The sequence below is a fragment of the Ambystoma mexicanum genome, chromosome 12 (genome assembly GCF_040938575.1).
Source record: "Ambystoma mexicanum isolate Mex_15411 chromosome 12, UKY_AmexF1_1, whole genome shotgun sequence".
NCBI lineage: Eukaryota > Metazoa > Chordata > Amphibia > Caudata > Ambystomatidae > Ambystoma > Ambystoma mexicanum.
Window position 1 is genome coordinate 1,243,434,332 of NC_090936.1, and position 22,510 is coordinate 1,243,456,841.

General features: G+C 49.3%; 1 protein-coding gene across 1 annotated transcript in view; it reads left to right on the top strand.

The window, feature by feature from the left end:
* The window catches only part of LOC138514765 (tyrosine 3-monooxygenase-like), a 456,844-nt gene that overhangs the window by 304,044 nt on the left and 130,290 nt on the right, over nucleotides 1-22,510 (top strand). The window contains exon 8 of the mRNA XM_069630145.1: nucleotides 13,729-13,798. Coding sequence (XP_069486246.1) covers nucleotides 13,729-13,798 — 70 coding nt within the window. The remainder of the gene's footprint in view (nucleotides 1-13,728; nucleotides 13,799-22,510) is intronic.

Consider the following 22,510-nt stretch of genomic DNA (forward strand, 5'->3'; position numbering starts at 1 on the left):
CAGCGTGACACTCACCGTGTTCGGATCGGTCTCCAGTAGGCCTGCATCTTTCTTCTGTGCTCAGCTCCTGCAAGAACAAGAACACCGTTAGGAACAGCCTTACCTTGCGGCGCTTCTGCCCATCATTCATCGCTCCTTCTGTTCTGCGGGCATCTTCGGCGGTGTCATTCCCATCCCGTCACGCCGCTTCCTAAGGAAAAGGGAAAAGAACAGAAAAAAGGCATTAGTAAGCATTCTGCAAATCCTCGCTTATTTTTAAATACTGTACGAGCTTCAAACGCTTACCTGAATCCCAGCCGCTCTGGGGGAACTCTGTCTCTGGAACTTCTCATCCATCTGCAAGAGGGAAAAGACACTCCAGGTTAGCGTGGAAACATCTAGAGGCGCTGCATACCAAGCTTACCCCCCGTATTTGCTCTTCATAACTGGCATCCACGCTGAAAACGTCACGGCACCTAAAAGACACAGGGCCTCATTACACGTAGTGCGGTAAGGGTTTACCCGTACCGGTAAGGGCACCGGTACTGGTAAACTCTTACCGCCTTACTACGAGGTCCCTTTGCGGGTTGGTACTTTAACGCCTGCTGTTTAGCATTAGCACCCTGGTCCCAATTATGGTACCGCAATTTGCGGCACCGTAATTAGCGCCTTCTCCATTCTCATAGAGCCCTATGGGGCAAAAATGGGAATGGAGAAGGGCAATGAGGGAAGGGGGAATTACCGCCCCGCCAACCTTGGAATAGGGCGGTAATTCCCCTTTCCTCCAAGGCGGTGCCGGTATTTTACCAGCATGGACCAAGGTGCTAACAGCACCTTGGTCCTCCGCCTACACAGAAAAAGAACTCAGTTCAATGCAAATACGAAAGGGGTGGATCACGCATCGCGCTCTCACTCACCTTCAGCGCTACTCATCTCAGCAGCACGCCGCCATCCCCGGACGCCGGCCATCATCTAAGGAAGGAAAGGAACGAAGTTAAAGAACTGTTCAAAGGACTCATTATACTTACCTGTCGGACTCTTGCCAGTGAAGTAACTAGGCAGCAACGAGCCTGCATCAATCAACGCGCCCCTGCGCTGAAAGCAGGACGGAGAGCATACTATCCAAGAAAACAATCTGAGCTGTGGATCAAAGGTAAGAGTTGGACCCCGGGGAAGAAGGGGTTCAAGCACACAGAGACAATAGGGAGTTAAACTCTGCCAATCCTGTGTTTCAGGCCCAGAATCCAGTCGAATAGCCTCCAGGGAAGGGTTCGAGGTCTTAAGAGGTCAGAACAGGCTGAGTGATGTCCCCGTGGATACCAGGTGAGCATTGCATCGGGGCAGAGCTGGAAGAGCTCATATGCCCTGGCGATCATGGCGTGGAAGGAGCCAACTTCGTCGGGAGGGGAGGCCTGAGCGGGTGGTGATGGAAGATCTATTCCGTCATCACCCCCGTTGTCATCCGTTCCCGTCGTCGCCGTCTCCGTACCCATCACATCTCTCAGAGGAGGGGAAGGAGGTGAAGATTGTGATTCCTGGAAAGGAGGAGGGGGATGAGTTTTCCTCCACTTGCTTGGTGGGCTTCCTGACGGTCCAGGCTCCGCTGGATCTTCCGCTGGGGGTAAGGGCAACCTTCTCCTTATCTCCGTATACAAGGCCTGAATAGCCACCAAGATCGCTCCTGAGTTGTCTTGTGGCATAGCCACCGGTTGCGACGGGAGCAACGGTTGGGGAGTAGGATCCTCCGTTCCCTCCACGGCCTGCGGTTCCTCGTTGGCACTGCCGTCGCTTTCCTTGTCCGCCTCGTCGGGATCCCTCCCGTGGGACCGGGCCTACTCAAACTTCTTGTTCAGGATCTTTGCGATGCCAGCCAGCTCCTCTTCAGAGGAGATATCTGTGTCCGTAATGGCCACAACCTCCCCCACCTTTTCTCCACCTGGGGTTTAACACGGGTCTTATCGATAGGTTGAAAAGAGGATTCCCTCTGCGGTGGCAGGGAAACTCTAGGCCCAGAGGTCATCCCCACTGGGGCCGCCACGACTCCTTCAATCGAGGCCTTAGCTGGGTGAATCTGGGCCTTCGCGACTTTGTGCGCACATGAGGCCTTCACCTTGGAGGGAGGGCATGAGCTTACCTGCTGCTTGTGAGCCGAATGTTCGAGAAGGGCACAAGCGTGCCAACAAGTTGTAGAGGGCTGTATAACAATGGGCCTTATAGTTTGAGAGCCAGTGATATATTGTGTACTTAATAAATGTTGAAGATGACTTACTAGGGGTGGGCATGAGATGTGCACCTGACAGTCGAGAACCAATCACAACCCAACCCCTTAGAGAAAGAATACTTAGATGTTCCCCTTGAACTGATCACAACTCCTCGTCGGTTTCTCTTATTTGCAACGTAGTATGACATCACATATGATGAATTTGTACTATATAAATGTAATTTTTTATATGATGCGCTGAGAGCTCGTGCAAAGTCCGTTGATGGCCATTATAACTCCCTGTTTTAGACAATTGATATTAAAACAGAAACCTTTGCCATCTTCCTGAGTTGGTTTGATTATTTGGTGTAAGAGTTACTTTGCCTCACATCCACTGCATGACACGTTAACCGAAAAAGGACCTTAAAGTTCAGAAGCTTGAAGGAGAGCAGTGTGTCGTCTGCATAACACTGGAAGTGAGGAGAGAAGGAGGAGATCAAGTGGGCCAGAGGGGTAAGGTAGATGTTGAAATGCCACAGCAAGAGGACAGAGCATCATGATATTATGTATAGATTGATATCAACAAAACGATAAACCTCTATAAATGTCAAACAGGGTGTCCAATGGGAGATCTGAAAATGGTTCCTTAATTTTTAATGCAGTTCAGGAATTTAGACCTAATCCTTTAGAAAAATCTCACAAACTGGTAATTTTTTGACAGTAAATATCTTTACTTCCATTTCATAACAAATCATGTTTAGGTTCATATGAGATTAAATCTGAGGTTTATACTTCCGTGCATCAAAGTTCACCAATGTACTCTGTAGAATTTCGACATTTGAGAACATGCGCCTGCGTGTAAGTGGGTGCGTTACAGAAGGAGCGGTTCACCATTTGGAGTAGCGTCCGAGAGTGATATTTAACCAGCCATTAAGTCTTGGTGTGAACGTCTGTTGTTTACGGGTTTAATCTTGTAATCAGACGATTGCCCTGCATATTATGTAAGCACTATCAACAATGTGAAATACAGATTAATTAGGCAATCTGTTGAATGTGGTGTACAGCATACATGTAAATGTCAAAAGGGAGGGGTAAACTGGTTCCTTTCTATATCTATTTTGTATAAACCCTTATGACACAGGCTCCCCATAAACAAAAAAGAGGGTTCTTCTACCCCATATTATAACCCATGCATATTATGTGCCTGCTGGCTAGGTTTCTTGGTGGGGAACAGCAGTGAGCAGGTCCTTAGTGGCCGTGCTGTCCCAAACATTCTGTATAATGGCCGGAGGACCTTTATAGCAGGGACTCTTGCATGATATTGTGCTGCAGTGAAGGACCCCCCTAGTAAGCTAATCAACCCATTCACGTGAAGGTCCTGCACATTCAGAAGTTGCATTGGCTTTTGTAAAATTGTGTATTTTACAGGTCCTAATTCTTTTCAAGTTTCTCCGGATTGCCCCGCCTCTGTTGCAAACACACAAGCACATGTGGCTAATCCAGCCTTTGGGACCAGCCCAGATATCATAAGGCCTTCTTCCACAGGGTCACCATCCCTTGGGGTTCCCTCTGGCAGATGATGTGTCACCCCCGTAAAGGAGGTGCACCACTGACAACCTCATCCCCACGTTAGCCTTCATTGCAGTTCTACTGAGGGTTTCTCTGCAGGTGCATATATATATATATATATATATATATATATATATATATATATATATATATATATATATATATATATTCACTACAAAAAAACTTTGTTGAAGGGACGTTATGGTTAAGTTGCCCTACGAAAAACCTGTGTGCACTTCACAAAAAAAATATTTTCGCCCTCCCCATTGTGGTTCAAATTAAAAATGAAAAACCCCTGAAATTCGCCAGTTATGGCAGACTGAGCCCCCTTACTTGCCATCGCCACTGTGCACTGCTAACACTAACACCCAGAACATTAAGTAAAGTAGTTTTGTTTCACAATAAACTGTGCGAAAAGATGGCACTATTAACTTTTCCATAGAAGTATTAAGTTTGTCTCTTTGGTCGACAATGACAATGTTAAAGGTCACGTTGTTTTTTTCCACACACACAAAGTAAGGGTTGCCGCCACATTGTCGTTTCCCTCCCACATTGATGTGCAAGACGATGTCAACCGCTGTGATCTACAGCGCCAGAAAGGATGGAATGTTAGTTCTTATAGCGACAGCAGCGTAAGGACACAGAGGGCCAACACGATCATCCAACCGAATTATGATGCTCAGACAGCCGGTTATTAACAGTTGCATTTGACGGTTACAGAACCCATCACTTGGCATCTGTAATCCGTGACAATCACAATAGGGAAAAACGTACCTGAGGAGGAAATGGGAATTAAAAGATGTATGAATACGGAACCTTTCGATAAACCACAGTTGTACTACATAACATTTTCAGTAAGAAATAAATTCAATAGGAGGAAATGTAGTGGGACCCTAGGGACGGCGACAATGAGCAATATCCATAATTGGAAAAATAAATCGAACGGCACAGAAAGCTGAAACATCGTTATTAATAATACAATTTTTCTTTGGAACTAGCTGCGCGGTGGAAGGGGAAATAAAACGTGTATCACTGCACAACCTGTGCACAAAAAAAGATTCTAACACATACCTTTCTTATTAAATATTATTTTAATTTGGGGAAATGCAGTAGCACCCTACAAACAGTGACAATGTGCAATGTCCATAATATGAAAAAAATTGCAACAGCACATAAAACTTGTAAAACATTAGGGAAAATATTTATTTTTTTACAAACTAAAACATAACGTCAATTCGGAATATAGATGGCAAAAATACACTTACATGATATGGAGCGCCTCCATTGCGTTCGCTGTAGTCAGACACTAGTGTATGTAGAAGACTGCCTGTTCGGGAACTAATTTCTCACTGTTGGTGCAAAGGTTTTTGAAGCATAACCTTATCAAACAATATGTTTTTCAAACTGTTACTCCCTACATTCTTTCTACTCTTTCCCTGTAGCTCAAGGTTAAAAAACAAGGTACCCTTATGGGTGTCGACAAATATGCGGCTGTACTGAGCTCGTGTTGAAAAGAGAAAATGCAGTGGCCTTCACTCCGAATGTAAATACATTCTCATTTTACAGCAACATATCAGTGTCTATTTATGGGAACTGCTACTGGTGTACACATGCAGAAGGGCTGTGTGTACAAAATGGAGCAGGTGGCTGCCTCAGGTTCCCACCAGTCTGACCGCAGTAATGTTGGTTATGGGTTGTAAAATGGACACAGTAAGTTCATTTCGTACAATGAGTAGCAAGTCCCAATGTACTGTATGACAGTGCTAACAAGAATACTTCAATGTTTGACTTTCTACTACCACGTCTCATTAACGCTCACCTTTCGAAACAGTGTTCCACAAGTGTTATAAGTGCATTGGTGCCTTCTTCGTTTAGGTATGTTAGCGCCGATGTTCGCGTTCAACAGAAAACGAAGTAAACATGGCGGACGTATCGAAAGATTACTACGCACTTCACGATGTGCCACAACCAATCGGTGAAAGCGCAACATGGTTGCGGGCAGCACGCCATGGAATAGCCAATTGCAATCTTCTCCGCGGAGCGAACAGGGAAGTGTGACCGCGGAGCGGACATAGATATCACTAATTTTTAGAGACATACTTTTTGATCGTTTTGAAGGGAACCACTGGATGGATTGTCACAAAATTTGCAAAAGCACGCTTTCACGCTCAAACCCCATGCCACTGCCTCAAATTTGGTGCAAATACGTCCAGCGGTTTGGCCCGTAGCCGTGCGCCAAGTTTTCCCCCATTCAGTCTGTGGGAAAAAAATATGTTTTGGGACCCCCCCTATAACTTTGCCCCCCTGGACCAAACACAACACTTTGCAAAACAATTCAGGGTGGGCCATGTACATTTATTGCAAAGTTTGGTGAGGATTCGTCCAGGGGGAGCGGAGTTATAGGCCGCCCAGAAAGTGCTCTTCTTATGGAAACAGCAACTTAACCATAATTACACGGCCACTACCGTGGCCGTGTAATAAAAGAACCAGAAGACACACTTCCTCTGTCTATACCCCCGAAGTCTGGAACCTCCTCCTAGTCAATACCAGACTCACCCCCTTGCATCTACATACCCCTCCTCTTCAATGAACGGCTGCACACGCCCTCCACCCACCACCTGACCGGAGAGTAGGCAGCCGGCACCCCTCCTCCTATTTCCTCCATTGGTTGCTTTCGGGACCCTCTTCCCCATTTGCCCACCTTCCCAATCGTTAGGTCCCCACTCTGTAGGGTAGCTTAAACCCAAGAAAAAGGAAACTGCATTTGACTGACTGAGGCCTAAAAGTGCAGAACAAGATTGAAATATATTCAAACAACAGAAGATGCAACTGATTTGGGAAAATGTGTTTGGTATTAAAAGTCTATTGTGCTCCAATACTGTGATGCATTACCAAGCACGCAGGCAGATACAATTAAGAGTGCTGCACATGTCAAAACGTCTTTTACCCTTGCAAAGTGCTATATGTGGTTTAAGTTAAACCATGTGCAAAGGATTGCCAAGCCCATGATCTTGTCATGTTTTAAGGTGTCACATCAGTGTTGGCATTAAGGGATTTATTGTGTGTGATAGGAGTATTGAACTGTTTAATTGACCTGTATTTTATTTACATGACACCCATACACATGTGGTGTAATCTTACATCTTTTCTTAATGTCTATTCTCAAAAAGTGAGTTCTTGGTACTGAAGCTTTGTTTTGGTGCCGCACAGAACGTGGCGTATCGTGTGATGTTGTGTAAATATGAATGTTCCTATTCATTAATACATTTATTTACTTTCCACCCAGCGGCCTGATTCTTGGCTAATCTATGTCACAGGGTGAGGGATCTACGTGGCTCTATATGACTCACAAACACACTACCTGCTTACACTGCATCTCAGTTTGCAGAGGCTCTTGGGAATCGTAGTCCTGTCCACAGGCGCTAGGCCCGGTGATATCCCCTCTGCAGCTGGATACAGGGTGAGGGATCTACGTGGCTCTATATGACTCAGACACACTACCCGTTTACACTGCATCTCAGTTTGTAGAGGCTCCTGGGAATCGTAGTCCCATCCACATGCGCTAGGCCCGGTGATATCCCCTCTGCAGCTGGACACCGGGCGAGGGATTAACGTGGCTCTATATGACTCACAGAAATACTGCCCGCTTACACTACATCTCACTTTGCAGAGTCTCTTGGGAATCGTAGTCCCGTCCACAGGCGCTAGGCTCGGTGATATCCCCTCAGTGGCTGGACACAAGACGAGGGATTGTGCGGCTAGGCCATACAGAAATCCATACCGCTTCAGGCACCAGCTTCCCTGGTTCCTTATCATGTTGAAAGACCCAAGAACGTCACGCAAACGCCATTCACATGAGGGCTAGGTTTACCAGCCCCCCGATGCTGGTCCCATGTAGTGCTATGGCTTGCAGCTTCTATGGCAAGGCCACACGGTGTCATGTCTACTGGGTGCTGCCAGATGGCCTGGTCAGTCTTGCTGGCTGCCCACAGCTACTGCCATGTGTAGCAGCTGGTTACCAGTGTCCTCCTTTCCCTGACCCCATGAGCACACAGAGAGGAACACAGAAGCAGGTACACTCTGAAGTTGGCACGCGGAAGAGCCCTCCCCCAAATAAGGGGCGTGCCCTCCCTCTGATTGGTGCTCTGCGAGGGGGCTTGATGTGCTCTCCTGTCTACTTCCATACCATGGTCCGATGCTTTGGAGTTAGTGGTGCTGTCTGGTGCACCTGTGTTGGCTTTCCCACTGATCGTGCTTTGCTCTTGAGAGGCGGCGCTGCCCCGGGCTGCCCGTGCCGTGTTTACCAGATTTTGGCGCTTTCTTTGTCCTCTTGACGCTTCTTCATTCCCCTTTTCTCTGGGGTGCATTCTGCCTTCTGCCTGTGCTCCCCTCTCTTATTGGCATCACTGCTAGCGAGGGGAATCCTTTTGCGATGCGATCATAATGACTTCTGGATCCTCTTGTGCTTCCGGGGTATCCACGCCTCCGAGCGTTATTCATTCACCCCAGTGCACCCCGATATGTTTGATTTCCTGAACCGGCAATTCCTGCCTCCCTTTGTCGTCAACCTCTGAGGGTAAAAGAGGGCTGTGTTCCTCTACCTCCTTCTTCTGAAAGGATGATATAATGTCAAGCCAAAGACCTCGATTCTTTCCAGTGTCTCAAAGTGATCTTGTTGGAAGTCATGCATTCCTTCTGAATCTTAACTAGCGACGTCCACGGTGGGGGCTGAGGGGGTGGCTGAGGGGCTGGGGGGATTACAGGATTATTAGTTTAGGGGCTTAGGACTCCAGCTCGATGGGCTGTAGTTCTATCTCTATAAACTTGAAGAATATTGTTTTAAAAGAGCTCTGTCTGGGAAGTTCTGGTGTTATACTAAAGTTTACCTTCTCAAGCTCTTCCTCTAAGAACACCATAGATAAGCATTATGTCGGGAGAATCTTCCTTTCCAATTCAATTTGCGGCTGCGCGGCAGTGTCGCGCTGCGTACTGTAGCACAGTTCTAGTAGAGAGTATTATGCACTATAGGTGACATTGTTGGTGTGTCACCAGCGATACACCGCATGGAGATACCCTTTGTGCTCAATCCATGTCTTACCCATGTCTTTGGCCATGCCCTAGATCATTTTAAGTCCTGTCCATGTCTGTGAGACCTCCCCGCACCCCCAGGCCCTGCAAACCCTTGCCTACCCGGTTTGGGCAATAAACAACTGGATGGCAAACCAAATGTATTGCGCGCTTGGGTGGAATTGGGTTAATTATTATACTTAATATCCTTCTAGAATGTATGACTAATGGGGCGCTGCATACAGCTGTGTTCAAGAGGGATTGCCCTGACCTCTTATTAAAACGATAGAAGAAATGTGTGAACACCTGATACACTGCTCTGAGCCCTTCAGAGTTCCTATGTATACACAATGTAATCAATGTTTACAATTCCATATATTATCCTAACTAAACCAACACATGTTTCGACCTTGAAAGTCTTTTTCAAGGCTTTGTTTACATATATACAAGATTGTGTTGATTAATTATCAATCCATCATGTCAACAAATGAAATTGGAAAGCAAAATGTAAACATCAGTGGAGTGTCAACAATCAGGGAGACATGTCAAGAAACAACAGGACCAACCATTATCGGTATCCATGCATCAAATCCACAAAATCCAATAATATATTTGTATCTGATAATTTATTATTGTCCGTCCCATGTGATAAGAACGAGTTTTGAGAAAAAAAAAGAGAGAACTAAACTGAAAAAATATATGATAAAATATTGCATCTGGCAAGGTGGGTCTAGTTGGAACGCGTTAATTACAGTTTGTTAGTGGTGATGAACACACACGAACTCTCCAGAATGCCAATGCCCTGTTATTTAACCACCATGAGATGTGTGCAAAGTACATAATAGGAGGGTGCAATGGTGGTGGACTTTCACCCAGTGTGAAATGAGTGACCATTGGTATCCAAATGCATTTGTTAGATGGTGCTTCTTTGAGTTCTTTTTTATAGGGTGGGTGGGGTGGGGGCAGAGAGAGTGGAGTTATGGTGGGTGGGAGGGTGTAGAAAGAGTAGAGGTAGAGTGGGTGGATGGGGTGGAGAGACTGGGCTAGGGTCTGAGGGGGTACAGAGTGAGCGGTTCGGTGGGATGGTGGGAGCAGAGAGTGGCAGTAGGGCAGGTGGGGGTTGAGAGAGAGGGGGTAGGGTGGGTGGGTGCTGGTAGACAGGTTGGGGTAAGGTGGGTTGCTTTAGAGATCTTGGGGATTGAGTGGGTGAGAGTAGACGAAGTTGTGGATAGAGATGATGGGGGTATGGTGGGTGGGGTAGACAGAGTGGGCTTAATGTGGGTGGGAGTAGAGTGAGTAGGGATATGGTGGGTGGGGTAGACAGAGTGGGCTTAATGTGGGTGGGTGTAGAGTGAGTAGGGATATGGTGGGTGGGTGGGGTAGACAGAGTGGGCTTAATATGGGTGGGAGTAGAGTGAGTAGGGATATGGTGGGTGGGGTAGACAGAGTGGGCTTAATGTGGGTGGGAGTAGAGTGAGTAGGGATATGGTGGGTGGGGTAGACAGAGTGGGCTTAATGTGGGTGGGAGTAGAGTGAGTAGGGATATGGTGGGTGGGGTAGACAGAGTGGGCTTAATGTGGGTGGGAGTAGAGTGAGTAGGGATATGGTGGGTGGGTGGGGTAGACAGAGTGGGCTTAATGTGGGTGGGAGTAGAGTGAGTAGGGATATGGTGGGTTTGTGGGGTAGACAGAGTGGGCTTAATGTGGGTGGGAGTAGAGGGTAGGGTGGGTGCGTTGGGGTGAGCAGGTGGGTTTACTCTGGGTGGTGCTAGAGAGAGTAGGGATATGGTGGGTGGGGTAGACAGAGTGGGCTTAATGTGGGTGGGTGTAGAGTGAGTAGGGATATGGTGGGTGGGGTAGACAGAGTGGGCTTAATGTGGGTGGGAGTAAAGTGAGTAGGGATTTGGTGGGTGGGGTAGACAGAGTGGGATTAATGTGGGTGGGTGTAGAGTGAGTAGGGATATGGTGGGTGGGGTAGACAGAGTGGGCTTAATGTGGGTGGGTGTAGAGTGAGTAGGGATATGGTGGGTGGGGTAGACAGAGTGGGCTTAATGTGGGTGGGTGTAGAGTGAGTAGGGATATGGTGGGTGGGGTAGACAGAGTGGGCTTAATGTGGGTGGGTGTAGAGTGAGTAGGGATATGGTGGGTGGAGTAGACAGAGTGGGCTTAATGTGGGTGGGAGTAGAGGGTAGGGTGGGTGCGTTGGGGTGAGCAGGTGGGTTTACTGTGGGTGCTGCTAGAGAGAGTGGGTTTGGGTGGTTGAAGGTAGAGAGGGAGGGGGAGAGGGTGGGTAATGGTGGGCGAGTGGGTGGGGTTAGTTGCTTGGCAGCAAAAAACATGAAGAACAAAGCATCCTCTGGCAGACTTCTCAAAAGTAGCCCAAACAAAGCCCAACCAGCACATGTAATGAGGTGGGGGTGGGGGGGCTTGGGGATAGAGTGGGGTGGGGGGGTAGAGAGAGTGGGGGTGGGGTAGAGAGAGTGAGGTGGGGATAGAGGGAGCAGGTGTGGGGTGGGCGTATGTACAAAGGCAGCCTCAGGAGGACAAACAGATCTGCCTTCAAAGGTAGCCAAAAACAGGCCAAGTGCCCGTGAAAATAGCCCAGAATAGCCCAGTATGAAATCACGTCCAGCTGGGAAATGGAAGCACAGCAACTGAAGTGCTTCTTACAAAGCTGCTGATTGGAGCAAATATTGTTAAGAAACTCCTCATTGGGTAGAACGGGAGAGGAGTTTGGAAAAAGAGATTTTAGTGATTTGGAGTTTCATGCCATGGAATTGCCCCTTGCTATGCCAACCAGGTATTCTCACTTCAGCACCCCTACTTCCTCTCCCTTTTCACAAAAATTCAGCAAAACCAAAAAAGGAGACTTATTAAAATGGTCACCCTAAACAATAAAGAGAAAAGGTGGAGCAGGTAATTTTCTGAAAGGAGTGTCTTAGGTGTGGGTTTCTTACAATATGGTGCCTAATGCAGCGGAAGCTGCACGTGTATTCTTTCTCTAGTGCTTGGCTCCATTTATACCTGTCGAGTTTGTTTAATAAGCCAGGTGTCGCTGGCGCACGCAGTTTCAGGGCGCTAGATTTGGACAGACATCGCTATCAGTGAAGATGGATGCCTGTGGGGAGTAGCAGCGGGCTCTCAAAATCATTAATCTATCTATGTGAGTATTCATAAAGTGCAAACCTAGCCAGGCACTAGTGAAGGATGCACACATGGGCATGTTTCACTATTTGAAAGATTTTCGACTTCTTTTCGAAACTATCAATTAAATTCCTCTTTTATCCAAAAACGACAAAGGAGACATGATGACGCACCTATGCCCGGACTCCTCTATTCCGCTATATAAAGAACATACATACATAAATAAATAAATAAATACAAAAATGGCGATGTTTCCACACATGCCCTGAAAGTGAGTCGTGCTCTTTTCGAAAGATGCAGTAAATATAGTGCAACAATGTAATAGTGCCCTAGGAAAGATTGAATTGATGAGTCTAATAAAAGTGCTCATTGCTGTGCAGGTAAAACAGGTGTAGGGTGGGAAGACGTGCATACATTTCCTGATGAATTGATAACTGCTACGCATGCACTGTCTGCAATTTCTACTCTGTGTGATTTCAATGCAATCTCAAATTCATAAATTGAACGCTTTGTTGTAAAGGTTTGTCGAAAACAGGATATTCCAAATGATGACTGTATTCTGGTCTCATTGTTAATGTTAGACTATATATCACAACACTGCTGGGGTGAGGGGTGTCGCCATGAAGAAGCACACCCGGGTGTTGCTGGTCCCATGGATTTACAGTGGCAATAAAGGCGTGTCGCCTTGTGCAAGCACATCTGGGTGTTGCTGGTCCCATGGATTTACAGCGGCAATAGGGCGTGTTGCCTTGTGCAAGCACACCTGTATGTTGCTGGTCCCATGGATTTACAGGGGCAATAGAGGGGTGTCTCCATGTGCAAGCACACCCGGGTGTTGCTGGTCCCATGGATTTACAGCGGCAATAGGGCGTGTCGCCTTGTGCAAGCACACCTGTATGTTGCTGGTCCCATGGATTTACAGCGGCAATAGAGGGGTGTCGCCATGTGCTAGCACACCCGGGTGTTGCTGGTCCCATGGATTTACAGTGGCAATAAAGGCGTGTCGCCTTGTGCAAGCACATCTGGGTGTTGCTGGTCCCATGGATTTACAGTGGCAATAAAGGCGTGTCGCCTTGTGCAAGCACACCTGGGTGTTGCTGGTCCCATGGATTTACAGCGGCAATAGGGCGTGTCGCCTTGTGCAAGCACATCTGGGTGTTGCTGGTCCCATGGATTTACAGCGGCAATAGAGGGGTGTCGCCATGTGCAAGCCCACCTGTATGTTGCTGGTCCCATGGATTTACAGGGGCAATAGAGGGGTGTCGCCATGTGCAAGCACACCCGGGTGTTGCTGGTCCCATGGATTTACAGCGGCAATAGAGGGGTGTCGCCATGTGCAAGCACACCTGTATGTTGCTTGTCCCATGGATTTACAGCGGCAATAGAGGGGTGTCGCGATGTGCAAGCACACCCGGGTGTTGCTGGTCCCATGGATTTACAGCGGCAATAGAGGGGTGTCGCCATGTGCAAGCACACCTGGGTGTTGCTGGTCCCATGGATTTACAGCGGCAATAGGGCATGTCCCCATGTGCAAGCACACTTGGGTGTACTCTGAACTTTACAAGATCAGGAGGTGACATTGTCAGCAAGGGGACTGCATCCTACAGGAGGAAGGTCCCGTTTAGTCCCACGCAGTGAATTCCCAAACCATCTCGACAGTCCGTGAAATCCCCAAAAATAACTTGCTCCCAAAATGGATAATATGAATGTACGATGCTCAGAGGCGAGTGATCGTGAGCTCTGAACGTCTGTATCTGTTTTGATTTCCAGAGACTGCTGCCACGAGTTGCTGGGCCATATTCCGATGCTGGCGGATAAGGACTTTGCGCAATTCTCGCAGGTAGGTTCATCTCGCATGGAGGGAGCGCTGAAAGGCCTGCGTGTGTGGGGCATGACCCTCAGCCCGTGCCAGTCCTGGTTAGTGCCCAGGGCGCCGATGGCTGCCACTGCCTATGCAGGGGGCCCACTAGGGGGGTGCACTCGTGATAAGAGTATGTACATGTCACTGGTGCCCCCCCCCCTCTCCCCCGTGGACGCACCACTCGAAGCTCTTTATTGGAAACACCACTCTTCTATGATGGTATCGCTGTGAGTCATGCATTGCTTTTCTATTTCCAAATAATGTAATTAAACAAATTGGACAATTTCAGCCAGATATGCAATACAGAAGTTGTTAAATAAATAATGACAAGAACTGTGGCACCACATGCAGTGCAGCGCCAGAGCGATTGCAATGACTTTTAGTAGTGCTGTTTATAGGGGCATAGTACATGGTGAATTGTAATGGTCTTATCATGAATTAATAGCGAAGCTTGAACCACTTACAGGAATGAAACTGGAACATTGGCCAAAGGAATATCTATTCTAATAAAACTCAACATGTGTGGCTTGGCGAAGCGTTGTTCCTTGTACAATTCCACACCGTTTCCCCAATCTGCTCCCCATTTTGGATAGTTACCTGTTAGGACCCTCTGAACATTACTGGCTCCATGATCGTTGCACAGCCCCCCCCCCTTTCGCCGGAAATCAGCACCTTCACACATGAGATGGTTTCCTGAAATCAGCAAAACCTCAATGTGGTCAATTAAGGACTGGGACCTCAAAAACCATGTTTCAAGACCCTAAAATACATGGGGTCTGAGGTATTTGCACCACAATGCACCACACCAAACTGCACCATGCCAGTGTGAGGCGACAGGTGGGGAGCGAGAACCGAAGGTCCCAATATGCAGCAGCACACCAACTCTTGCCCCCCCCCACGTCTCTTCCAGGGAATGTCAGCCAGCCACACGCGCCTATCCTCAGTGCAGCCAGCCACACGCGCCTATCCTCAGTGCAGCCAGCCGCACGCGCCTATCCTCAGTGCAGCCAGCCACACGCGCCTATCCTCAGTGCAGCCAGCCGCACGCGCCTATCCTCAGTGCAGCCAGCCACACGCGCCTATCCTCAGTGCAGCCAGCCACACGCGCCTATCCTCAGTGCAGCCAGCCACACGCGCCTATCCTCAGTGCAGCCAGCCGCACGCGCCTATCCTCAGTGCAGCCAGCCGCACGCGCCTATCCTCAGTGCAGCCAGCCACACGCGCCTATCCTCAGTGCAGCCAGCCGCACGCGCCTATCCTCAGTGCAGCCAGCCACACGCGCCTATCCTCAGTGCAGCCAGCCACACGCGCCTATCCTCAGTGCAGCCAGCCGCACGCGCCTATCCTCAGTGCAGCCAGCCGCACGCGCCTATCCTCAGTGCAGCCAGCCACACGCGCCTATCCTCAGTGCAGCCAGCCACACGCGCCTATCCTCAGTGCAGCCAGCCGCACGCGCCTATCCTCAGTGCAGTGTACTTCAGAGTGCAAAGCGCATGAAGCGATAAGCGAATCGGAACAGCGACCTACAGGATCATTGATTTTCAACAATTGATGAGTCTCATCACGCCTGTCTACAGAATCCGTTTGGAGAACATGTACTTTTGCTGGTGATATATAAATGATGCACACTTATTGTTGGGCTAAAGTCTATGTGGCAGTGACCCAATCACCATGATCAGATTTAGTAACGCGTGCAAATATAACGTCTTAAATCAGGATGCTTTGCATTTTCTAATGTTGTGCGCCACCGAAAGGCAAACACATGCATATCAGTTGATTTGACATGGGCGGAGACCAGAATTAGCAGGTAAACGGGCAGCTCTGCTCTATAAAGATGGCAGTGGATTACTCAGTGCTAATCGACACAAACTGGAAAACCAATGCCAAGATGACACAAAACTTAGGAAAAGTGCCGCAACATAAAAAGCCAAATGGAAAACATGGGAAATGTCACATAACACAAGGAATGAAGATGGAGATTGTACATCGACAACAACACAGAGAGAGTAGATGGTTCCTGGAGAAGGCTGCGTCAAGAGAAGACATTCCACCGTTTCCTGGAGAAGACTGCATCAGGAGAAGACATTCCACCATTTCCTGAAGAAGACTGCACCAGGAGAAGACATTCCACCGTTTCCTGGAGAAGACTGCATCAGGAGAACACATTCCACCATTTCCTGGAGAAGGCTGAGTCAGGAGAAGGCATTCCCATGAGACATTCCACTCTTTCCTGGAAAAGGCTGCATAAAGAGATGACATTCGACCATTTCCTGGAGAAGGCATTCCCATGAGATATACCACTGTTTTTGCTGCACATTTCCTTACTTCTGGCGGATTGCAGGCCTCCGGAGATGCTGAGTTTCTCAGTAAGGTTGCTTGGAGATCTCTGGGTGACATCCTAGATGAAGCAGCAGGATTTGAAGATGATATGGGCTTGCAGCGGGAGCTAGTGCATTTGCTCTCCTTCAAACAGTATATAGAAAGGGAAACACAAACAAGCTGGTACCAAAGTACTCTCTTGTGGATATTCAAGCCCTTTTTCCCAGAAACCAACATCAAATCTGCTGTCCAAACCTTGCTCCTCTCCCACCTGGATGGCGGCAATGACATTTGGAAGGCCTTCTCATGACAACTCTGGCACCCTTGAAATTTGCCCTGCATGCTGCAGCACAACCCTTCAAACGACTGCAAATTCGACCACATCACATTAACCATCATCAAATTGCACTCGCTCCTGCTGAAAGCCTGCACCATCTTTAAATCCTGCTGCATCATCTCCAAGGTTGTTGCCCTGGAATCTCAAAGCTACCCCGCTGAGAAACCCAGCAACTCTGGATGCCTGGGATCCACCAGAAGTAAGGTCATGGGCAGACTTGAACCCCACTGGTGCAGGAAGGAAAGAACCAGAAGACAGGGCTTATCTGTCTGTGCTCCAAGACGCTGGAACCTAATCCTAGTCAACATCAGCCTTGCCTCCTCACTTCTACAGTTCAGGAAGAAGCTCAAGACATTCCTCTTCAAGGAATGGCTCCTCCCTTACACTGAGGTCCACACACACTGAACTCCTCAAACCTTCTGAGACCGTGTGATCTGGTCCCCCCTGTTTCTTCCCCTGATAGATAGAGGGTGTTAAGATGGATTTCTGAACTCTGTCCTGGAGGGGCAGAGGTTCAGAAGGCCAGCCTAGTTTCTTGGAACAGGGTAAACTCTGGACAAGCCAGACCAATCAGGGTAGCGATGGCAGCGGTCAAGACTAGGTCTCAAGAGGGGTGAGGGTGACTGAAAGCCCACAATGAGCAAACAAAGCAAGGACGCTTACAAATTACTCCAGACAGGTGTTATATTAAAAATATAGACACATTTATTACAAGGCCTTTGTAACATTGACCATAGTAAAGAATCACGGTAAAACTCCAATAAACCAACACATCACAAGCAATACAATATATATACAAGACCAAGGGGTCTAACGAATTAGAAGCACGAAATATGCAGGCCACCTAGATGGGGAGGAAAACAGGCAGTGCAAGTAATCGTTAGACCCAGTTCAACATCAGAGGCCACCTAACTAGAAGGAAGTCCGAGCCCTACGAAGAGTGGAGCCTTGTGCTCAAAAGTACCTTCACATGCGGGTGCCAACGAGCAAAGGGGAGTCTCTTCAGGGAAATCAGGCAGTTCAGAGAGGTGAACAAAACGATGATGAACAGTTCCCCGCTACTCAAGCGTGGCCTCCACCTGTGGGCAGAAGCAGGACGCGAGTGCGGGAAAGGGTTGTTGTTTACGACAGCGATGGAAAGCCACAGGCTCCTGCGGGAGGGCGACCGGTTAGGGTATTGACTACTCACCGGTCCCCGATGCAGGAAGACCCAGGCTTCTCCGGTTCCATTTCGGTACTGGCAGGTTCAGATGCGATCAGCAGGATGTCTCGATGCCGTGTAGATTCCGTGACAGCAGGAGTCAGGGTCGAGGGTGTCCCAAATGCAGCGAACACACACAGATTGTTACCACAGCAGGGCAACTCGGCAACCGCGTGTATTCCGGTCCCAAAGCACACGTCTCACTTCAGACCTGGGAACGCCAAGTGTACGAATCGTGTGAGAGTGCCGAGGACTCGGAATTTAGCAGCAGCCAGACGGCGGTGACAGAGCAAGATTCCTGTGTAGGCTGGTCAGTCCACTGGATGGCCCAGGGATGCTTCCGAAGGCTTACTTACAGGATTTGGTGAAGATGCCGAGAATAGTTGTTCCCACTATTCTAAAGGGTCAAAGCGCCTTTGCAGACCTTCTCGTTCGATCAGAGGCCAAGTGGTCTCACAGGACGACAGCAGTGAAGGGTGCCAAACCTTCAGCGGGTCACCAGCGATTCCTCGACTCAGCTTCTTAGTTGCAGGATACTTGGCTCCTTATCCTTTGTTCGTGAGAACTCAGGAGATCGACATGGTAGTGGGGTTTTCAGCCTCTTCTTATCCAGAGTTCCCTTCGCGCCAAAATGGAGAGGGCCCAATGGGAGATCCGCTCACAAACACTCACACCATACGTGGACCTATAACGGACCACGGTGGTCCCAGGCATTCAGGACACTCTAGACTCTCTGGCACCCAGGATGTGTTTTGGGAACAGACATCCTAGCCCACATCCTGGAGGCACACACAAGGCATGCAGAAGCCCACGAAAGCGTTGTGTTTCGCGGTAAAGTGCATGACCAGATAAGGACTGCCCTGGGTCGGCTCAACCTGGGGGAAGGTGAAGGGGCAAGACGGTCAGCGGACAGGACAAAGAACCTTGTGGCATGGCCATTTTGGTGGCCAGGCCACCAATTTGAACCAAACGCAGGAAGCAGGGTTAACATGGCAAAAAGGGGTTCAAAACACAAAGAAACGATAGCTGCCACAGTCCCGTCCGTGACACACTTGCACATTTCATGATAAGTCCAGCGAGAGTTTCTAGGGCCATTGGAATGACTAGAGACCCAAGAGCGCGGTAATGTAAGTTACGGTGCACTCTTGTTTCATGTTGCTCAAAAGCTGCAACATGAGGAAAGGACTAAGGGAAACAAAGTCTCCCGGTACTGACTGTCTTAAGGGCATGTCAGTTTCCCCGTAAGAATGGAGCAAAAGCCCAGAGGAGTGCGGCGGAAGGCTGCACTTCTCTGGCAAAGTCTAGATCAGGGTGTAAAGTTTGGGGGTTGCCACATGGAAGGAAAATTACCTACAATTATGAAATCTTTCCTAACAGAGGGCACCATTGATGATGAGCAAGAGAAAATATGAGTGAGAAAGGGTGAGCGTGAGAGGGTAAGAAATAAAGCGAGTGTGTGACAGAAAGGATGAGAGAGGGTAGAGAGTGAAAGTGGGGATGTAGGTGGGTTGTAGAGAGAGTTTGGTGGGGGTAGATAGAGTGGCAGTAGGGTGTGTGGGAGTAGAGAAGGTGGAGGTATGGTGGGTGGGTGGGGGTAGAGAGAGTGGAGGTAGGGTGGGTGGGGGTAGAGAGAGTGGAGGTAGGGTGGGTGGGGGTAGAGAGAGTGGAGGTATGGTGGGTGGGTGGGGGTTGAGAGAGTGGAGGTAGGGTGGGTGGGTGGGGGTTGAGAGAGTGGAGGTAGGGTGGGTGGGTGGGGGTTGAGAGAGTGGAGGTAGGGTGGGTGGGTGGGGGTTGAGAGAGTGGAGGTAGGGTGGGTGGGTGGGGGTTGAGAGAGTGGAGGTAGGGTGGGTGGGTGGGGGTAGAGAGAGTGGAGGTAGGGTGGGTGGGTGGGGGTAGAGAGAGTGGAGGTAGGGTGGATGGGTGGGGGTATAGAGAGTGGAGGTAGGGTGGATGGGTGGGGGTAGAGAGAGTGGAGGTAGGGTGGGTGGGTTGGGGTAGAGAGAGTGGAGGTAGGGTGGGTGGGTTGGGGTAGAGAGAGTGGATGTAGCATGGGTGGGTGGGGGTAGAGAGAGTGGAGGTTGGGTGGGTGGCGGTAGAGAGAGTGGAGGTACGGTGGGTGGGTGGGTGGGGGTAGAGAGAGTGGAGGTAGGGTGGGACAGGTTTCTGGTAGCGAGAGTGGAGGTAGGGTGGGTGGGTGGGGATAGAGAGAGTGGAGGTAGCGTGGGACAGGTTTCTGGTAGCAAGAGTGGAGGTAGGGTGGGTGGGTGGGGGTAGAGAGAGTGGAGGTAGCATGGGTGGGTGGGGGTAGAGAGAGTGGAGGTAGCGTGGGTGGGTGGGTGGGGGTAGAGAGAGTGGAGGTAGGGTGGGACAGGTTTCTGGTAGTGAGAGTGGAGGTAGGGTGGGTGGGGGTAGTGAGAGTGGAGGTAGGGTTGGTGGGGGTAGAGAGAGTGGAGGTAGCATGGGTGGGTGGGTGGGGGTAGAGAGAGTGGAGGTAGCATGGGTGGGTGGGGGTAGAGAGAGTGGAGGTAGGGTGGATGGGAGGAGTAGAATGAGTGGAGTTAGAGTATGTGGGTCAGGTAGAGCGAGTAGACGTAGAGTGGGTGGGTGGGGGTAGAGAGAGTAGGGGTAGCCTGGATTTATTTATTTATTTATTGTGCCTTTGTAAGGTGCTTATATAGGTAAATGGTGTGTCAGAGCGTCCACAGGACAACAGGGCGGCAACATGGGAGTGAAAAAAAAACAGATATGACAATGAAAGATAGAGGCGGACCTACTAGGCCTTGTGAGCACCCAGAACATGCAAGTGCAGAGAGAGAGAGAAGAGATGAGGGGTTGGGGGATAAGTGCAAGGTGTAACAGGAGGGAAGTGCTCGGGAGTGAGCAGCTGAAAGTGCCTGGGTGAGAGGTCCGCTGCCTATAAATAAATAAGTGCAGCCTATAGTGGCATAGGCCAGTGGGTGCCAAGGCAAGTGCTGTGAGTGGGTGGAGGCTGAAGGTGATTGGGTGTGGGAGGCCTGGCCCCAAGCGGAAACATAAGGGCCCTGGTCACAAATCTCAGCAACTGTGGCGATTAGCTGAGGAGGAATGAAGGGAGGGAAAGTAGAGGTGAAAAGGAATATCTTGGGGAGCTTCTGGAATTTGAGGAGAACCGGCTCAAGATGAAGAGGAAGGGGGCGGCTGTTCCATAGGAGGGTGCTGCTGAGGAAAGAGATTGTCCACCAGCTCGCTGTTTACCAAAGCGCTTGTCACACAGAGGCCTGTTCCTGGAGGAACGGAAACATCTGGAGGGAGAGTATTTAGTGAGAGCAAGTTGTAGATAGTGTGGTCCCCGGCCCCAGACAACCTTATCAACGATGCAGAGGGATTTGATTGTGATCTTTGCAGCAACCAGGAGCCAGTGGAGAATCTTTAGGGCTGCTGAGGTCCCTGGGCTTGAGGCCAAGGATAAGTCTTGCAGCCCTGCTCTGGATTAGTTGGAGTGGTCATAGAGACGAAGAGGGTAGATTAAGGAAGAGGCTATTGCAGTAGTCTAGCCTAGAGAGGACCAGAGCTCTGGAGACATTGAGTTTCTGGGGGAAAGTGAGGAAATGAAGTATTCCTTTGAGGAGGTGGTGTTGAAAGTAGGCCTTCTTGGCAAGGTTCAGAATGTGAGGGAGGAATGTAAGAGAGGAGACAAAGATGTCTCCTTAGGTTCTGGCTAGAGATGAGGGAAAAGGGGGAGAGCCCATAGAAGATGGCCAGAGTGAGGGGAAGAAAGAGGGAGCAGGAGTTCCAATTGGAAGGAGCTCAGCCTTGCTGGCATTGAGCCAGAGATCATTGGAAGTGCACCAGGACGGGATGGCAGATAGGCAGTCAGTAATGATGGAGGAGGTAAGGAGGGGGTCAGAGGGAAGATTGAAAAAGAGTTGTGTGTAATCTGTGTAACACTGGAAGTTAGGGGAGTAGATGGAAATGGGGCAAAGATAGGTGTTAAAGAGCCAGGGAGAAAAGTTGGAGCCCTAAAGGATGCCTCAGGTGGAGTAGAGGTGGGGGAGGAGAAGGAACCCAGAATATCCTGGGACCGACGGTCACTGAGGAAGGAAGAAGGAGGTCAGCCAGTCCAGTGCCCGCCCCGAGATACCATGAGTATCATGGAGTCATTTTATGAGGATGGAGTTGTTGACCGTATCAAATGCAGAGGAGAGATTGAGTAGAATGAGGACAGCTGGAGCATTGGAATCAAGAGATGCAAGCAGTTGCTCATGGGTGTTCAGGAGAGCAGTTTCCATGCCTCTGGATGCTCAGAATCCAGATTGATGGTCGTGGTGGCAACAAATGAGCTCAGTATGCTGGGTAGGTTGGGGGAAGACCAGCTTCTCCAAGAGTTTCCCAAGGAAGGGGTGATAGATATGGAGCAGTTGTTGGCTGGACAAGAGTGGTCTGCAGAAGGTTTTTTCAGGAGGGGGCGCACCAGGAAGTGCTTGAGGGAAGAGGGGAAAGATCCAGTTGCAAATGTGTGGTTGCAGAAATCAGCAAGTGCAGGGGCAAGAGAGCCAATGTTGTCCTTAATTGTTCTGGAGGAGCAGAAGGAAACCTATTTGGAGGAGACCTTTATGTATCGGACAACCCTAGTGACCTCATCAGATGTGATAAGAAAGAAGGAGGTGATAAAGGCAGAGGGAGGAGGGGAGATGGGGGTTTGGGTTGTTAGAGATAGTGGGGATAGAGCAAGTGGGCGTTAGAGAGAGCGGGAGTAGGGTGGGTGGTTGTTAAAGAGAGGGGGAGTAGGGTAGGTGGGTGGGGGTTAGAGAGAGTGGGTGTAGGGTGGGTGTTAGAGAGAGTTTGGGTAGAGTGA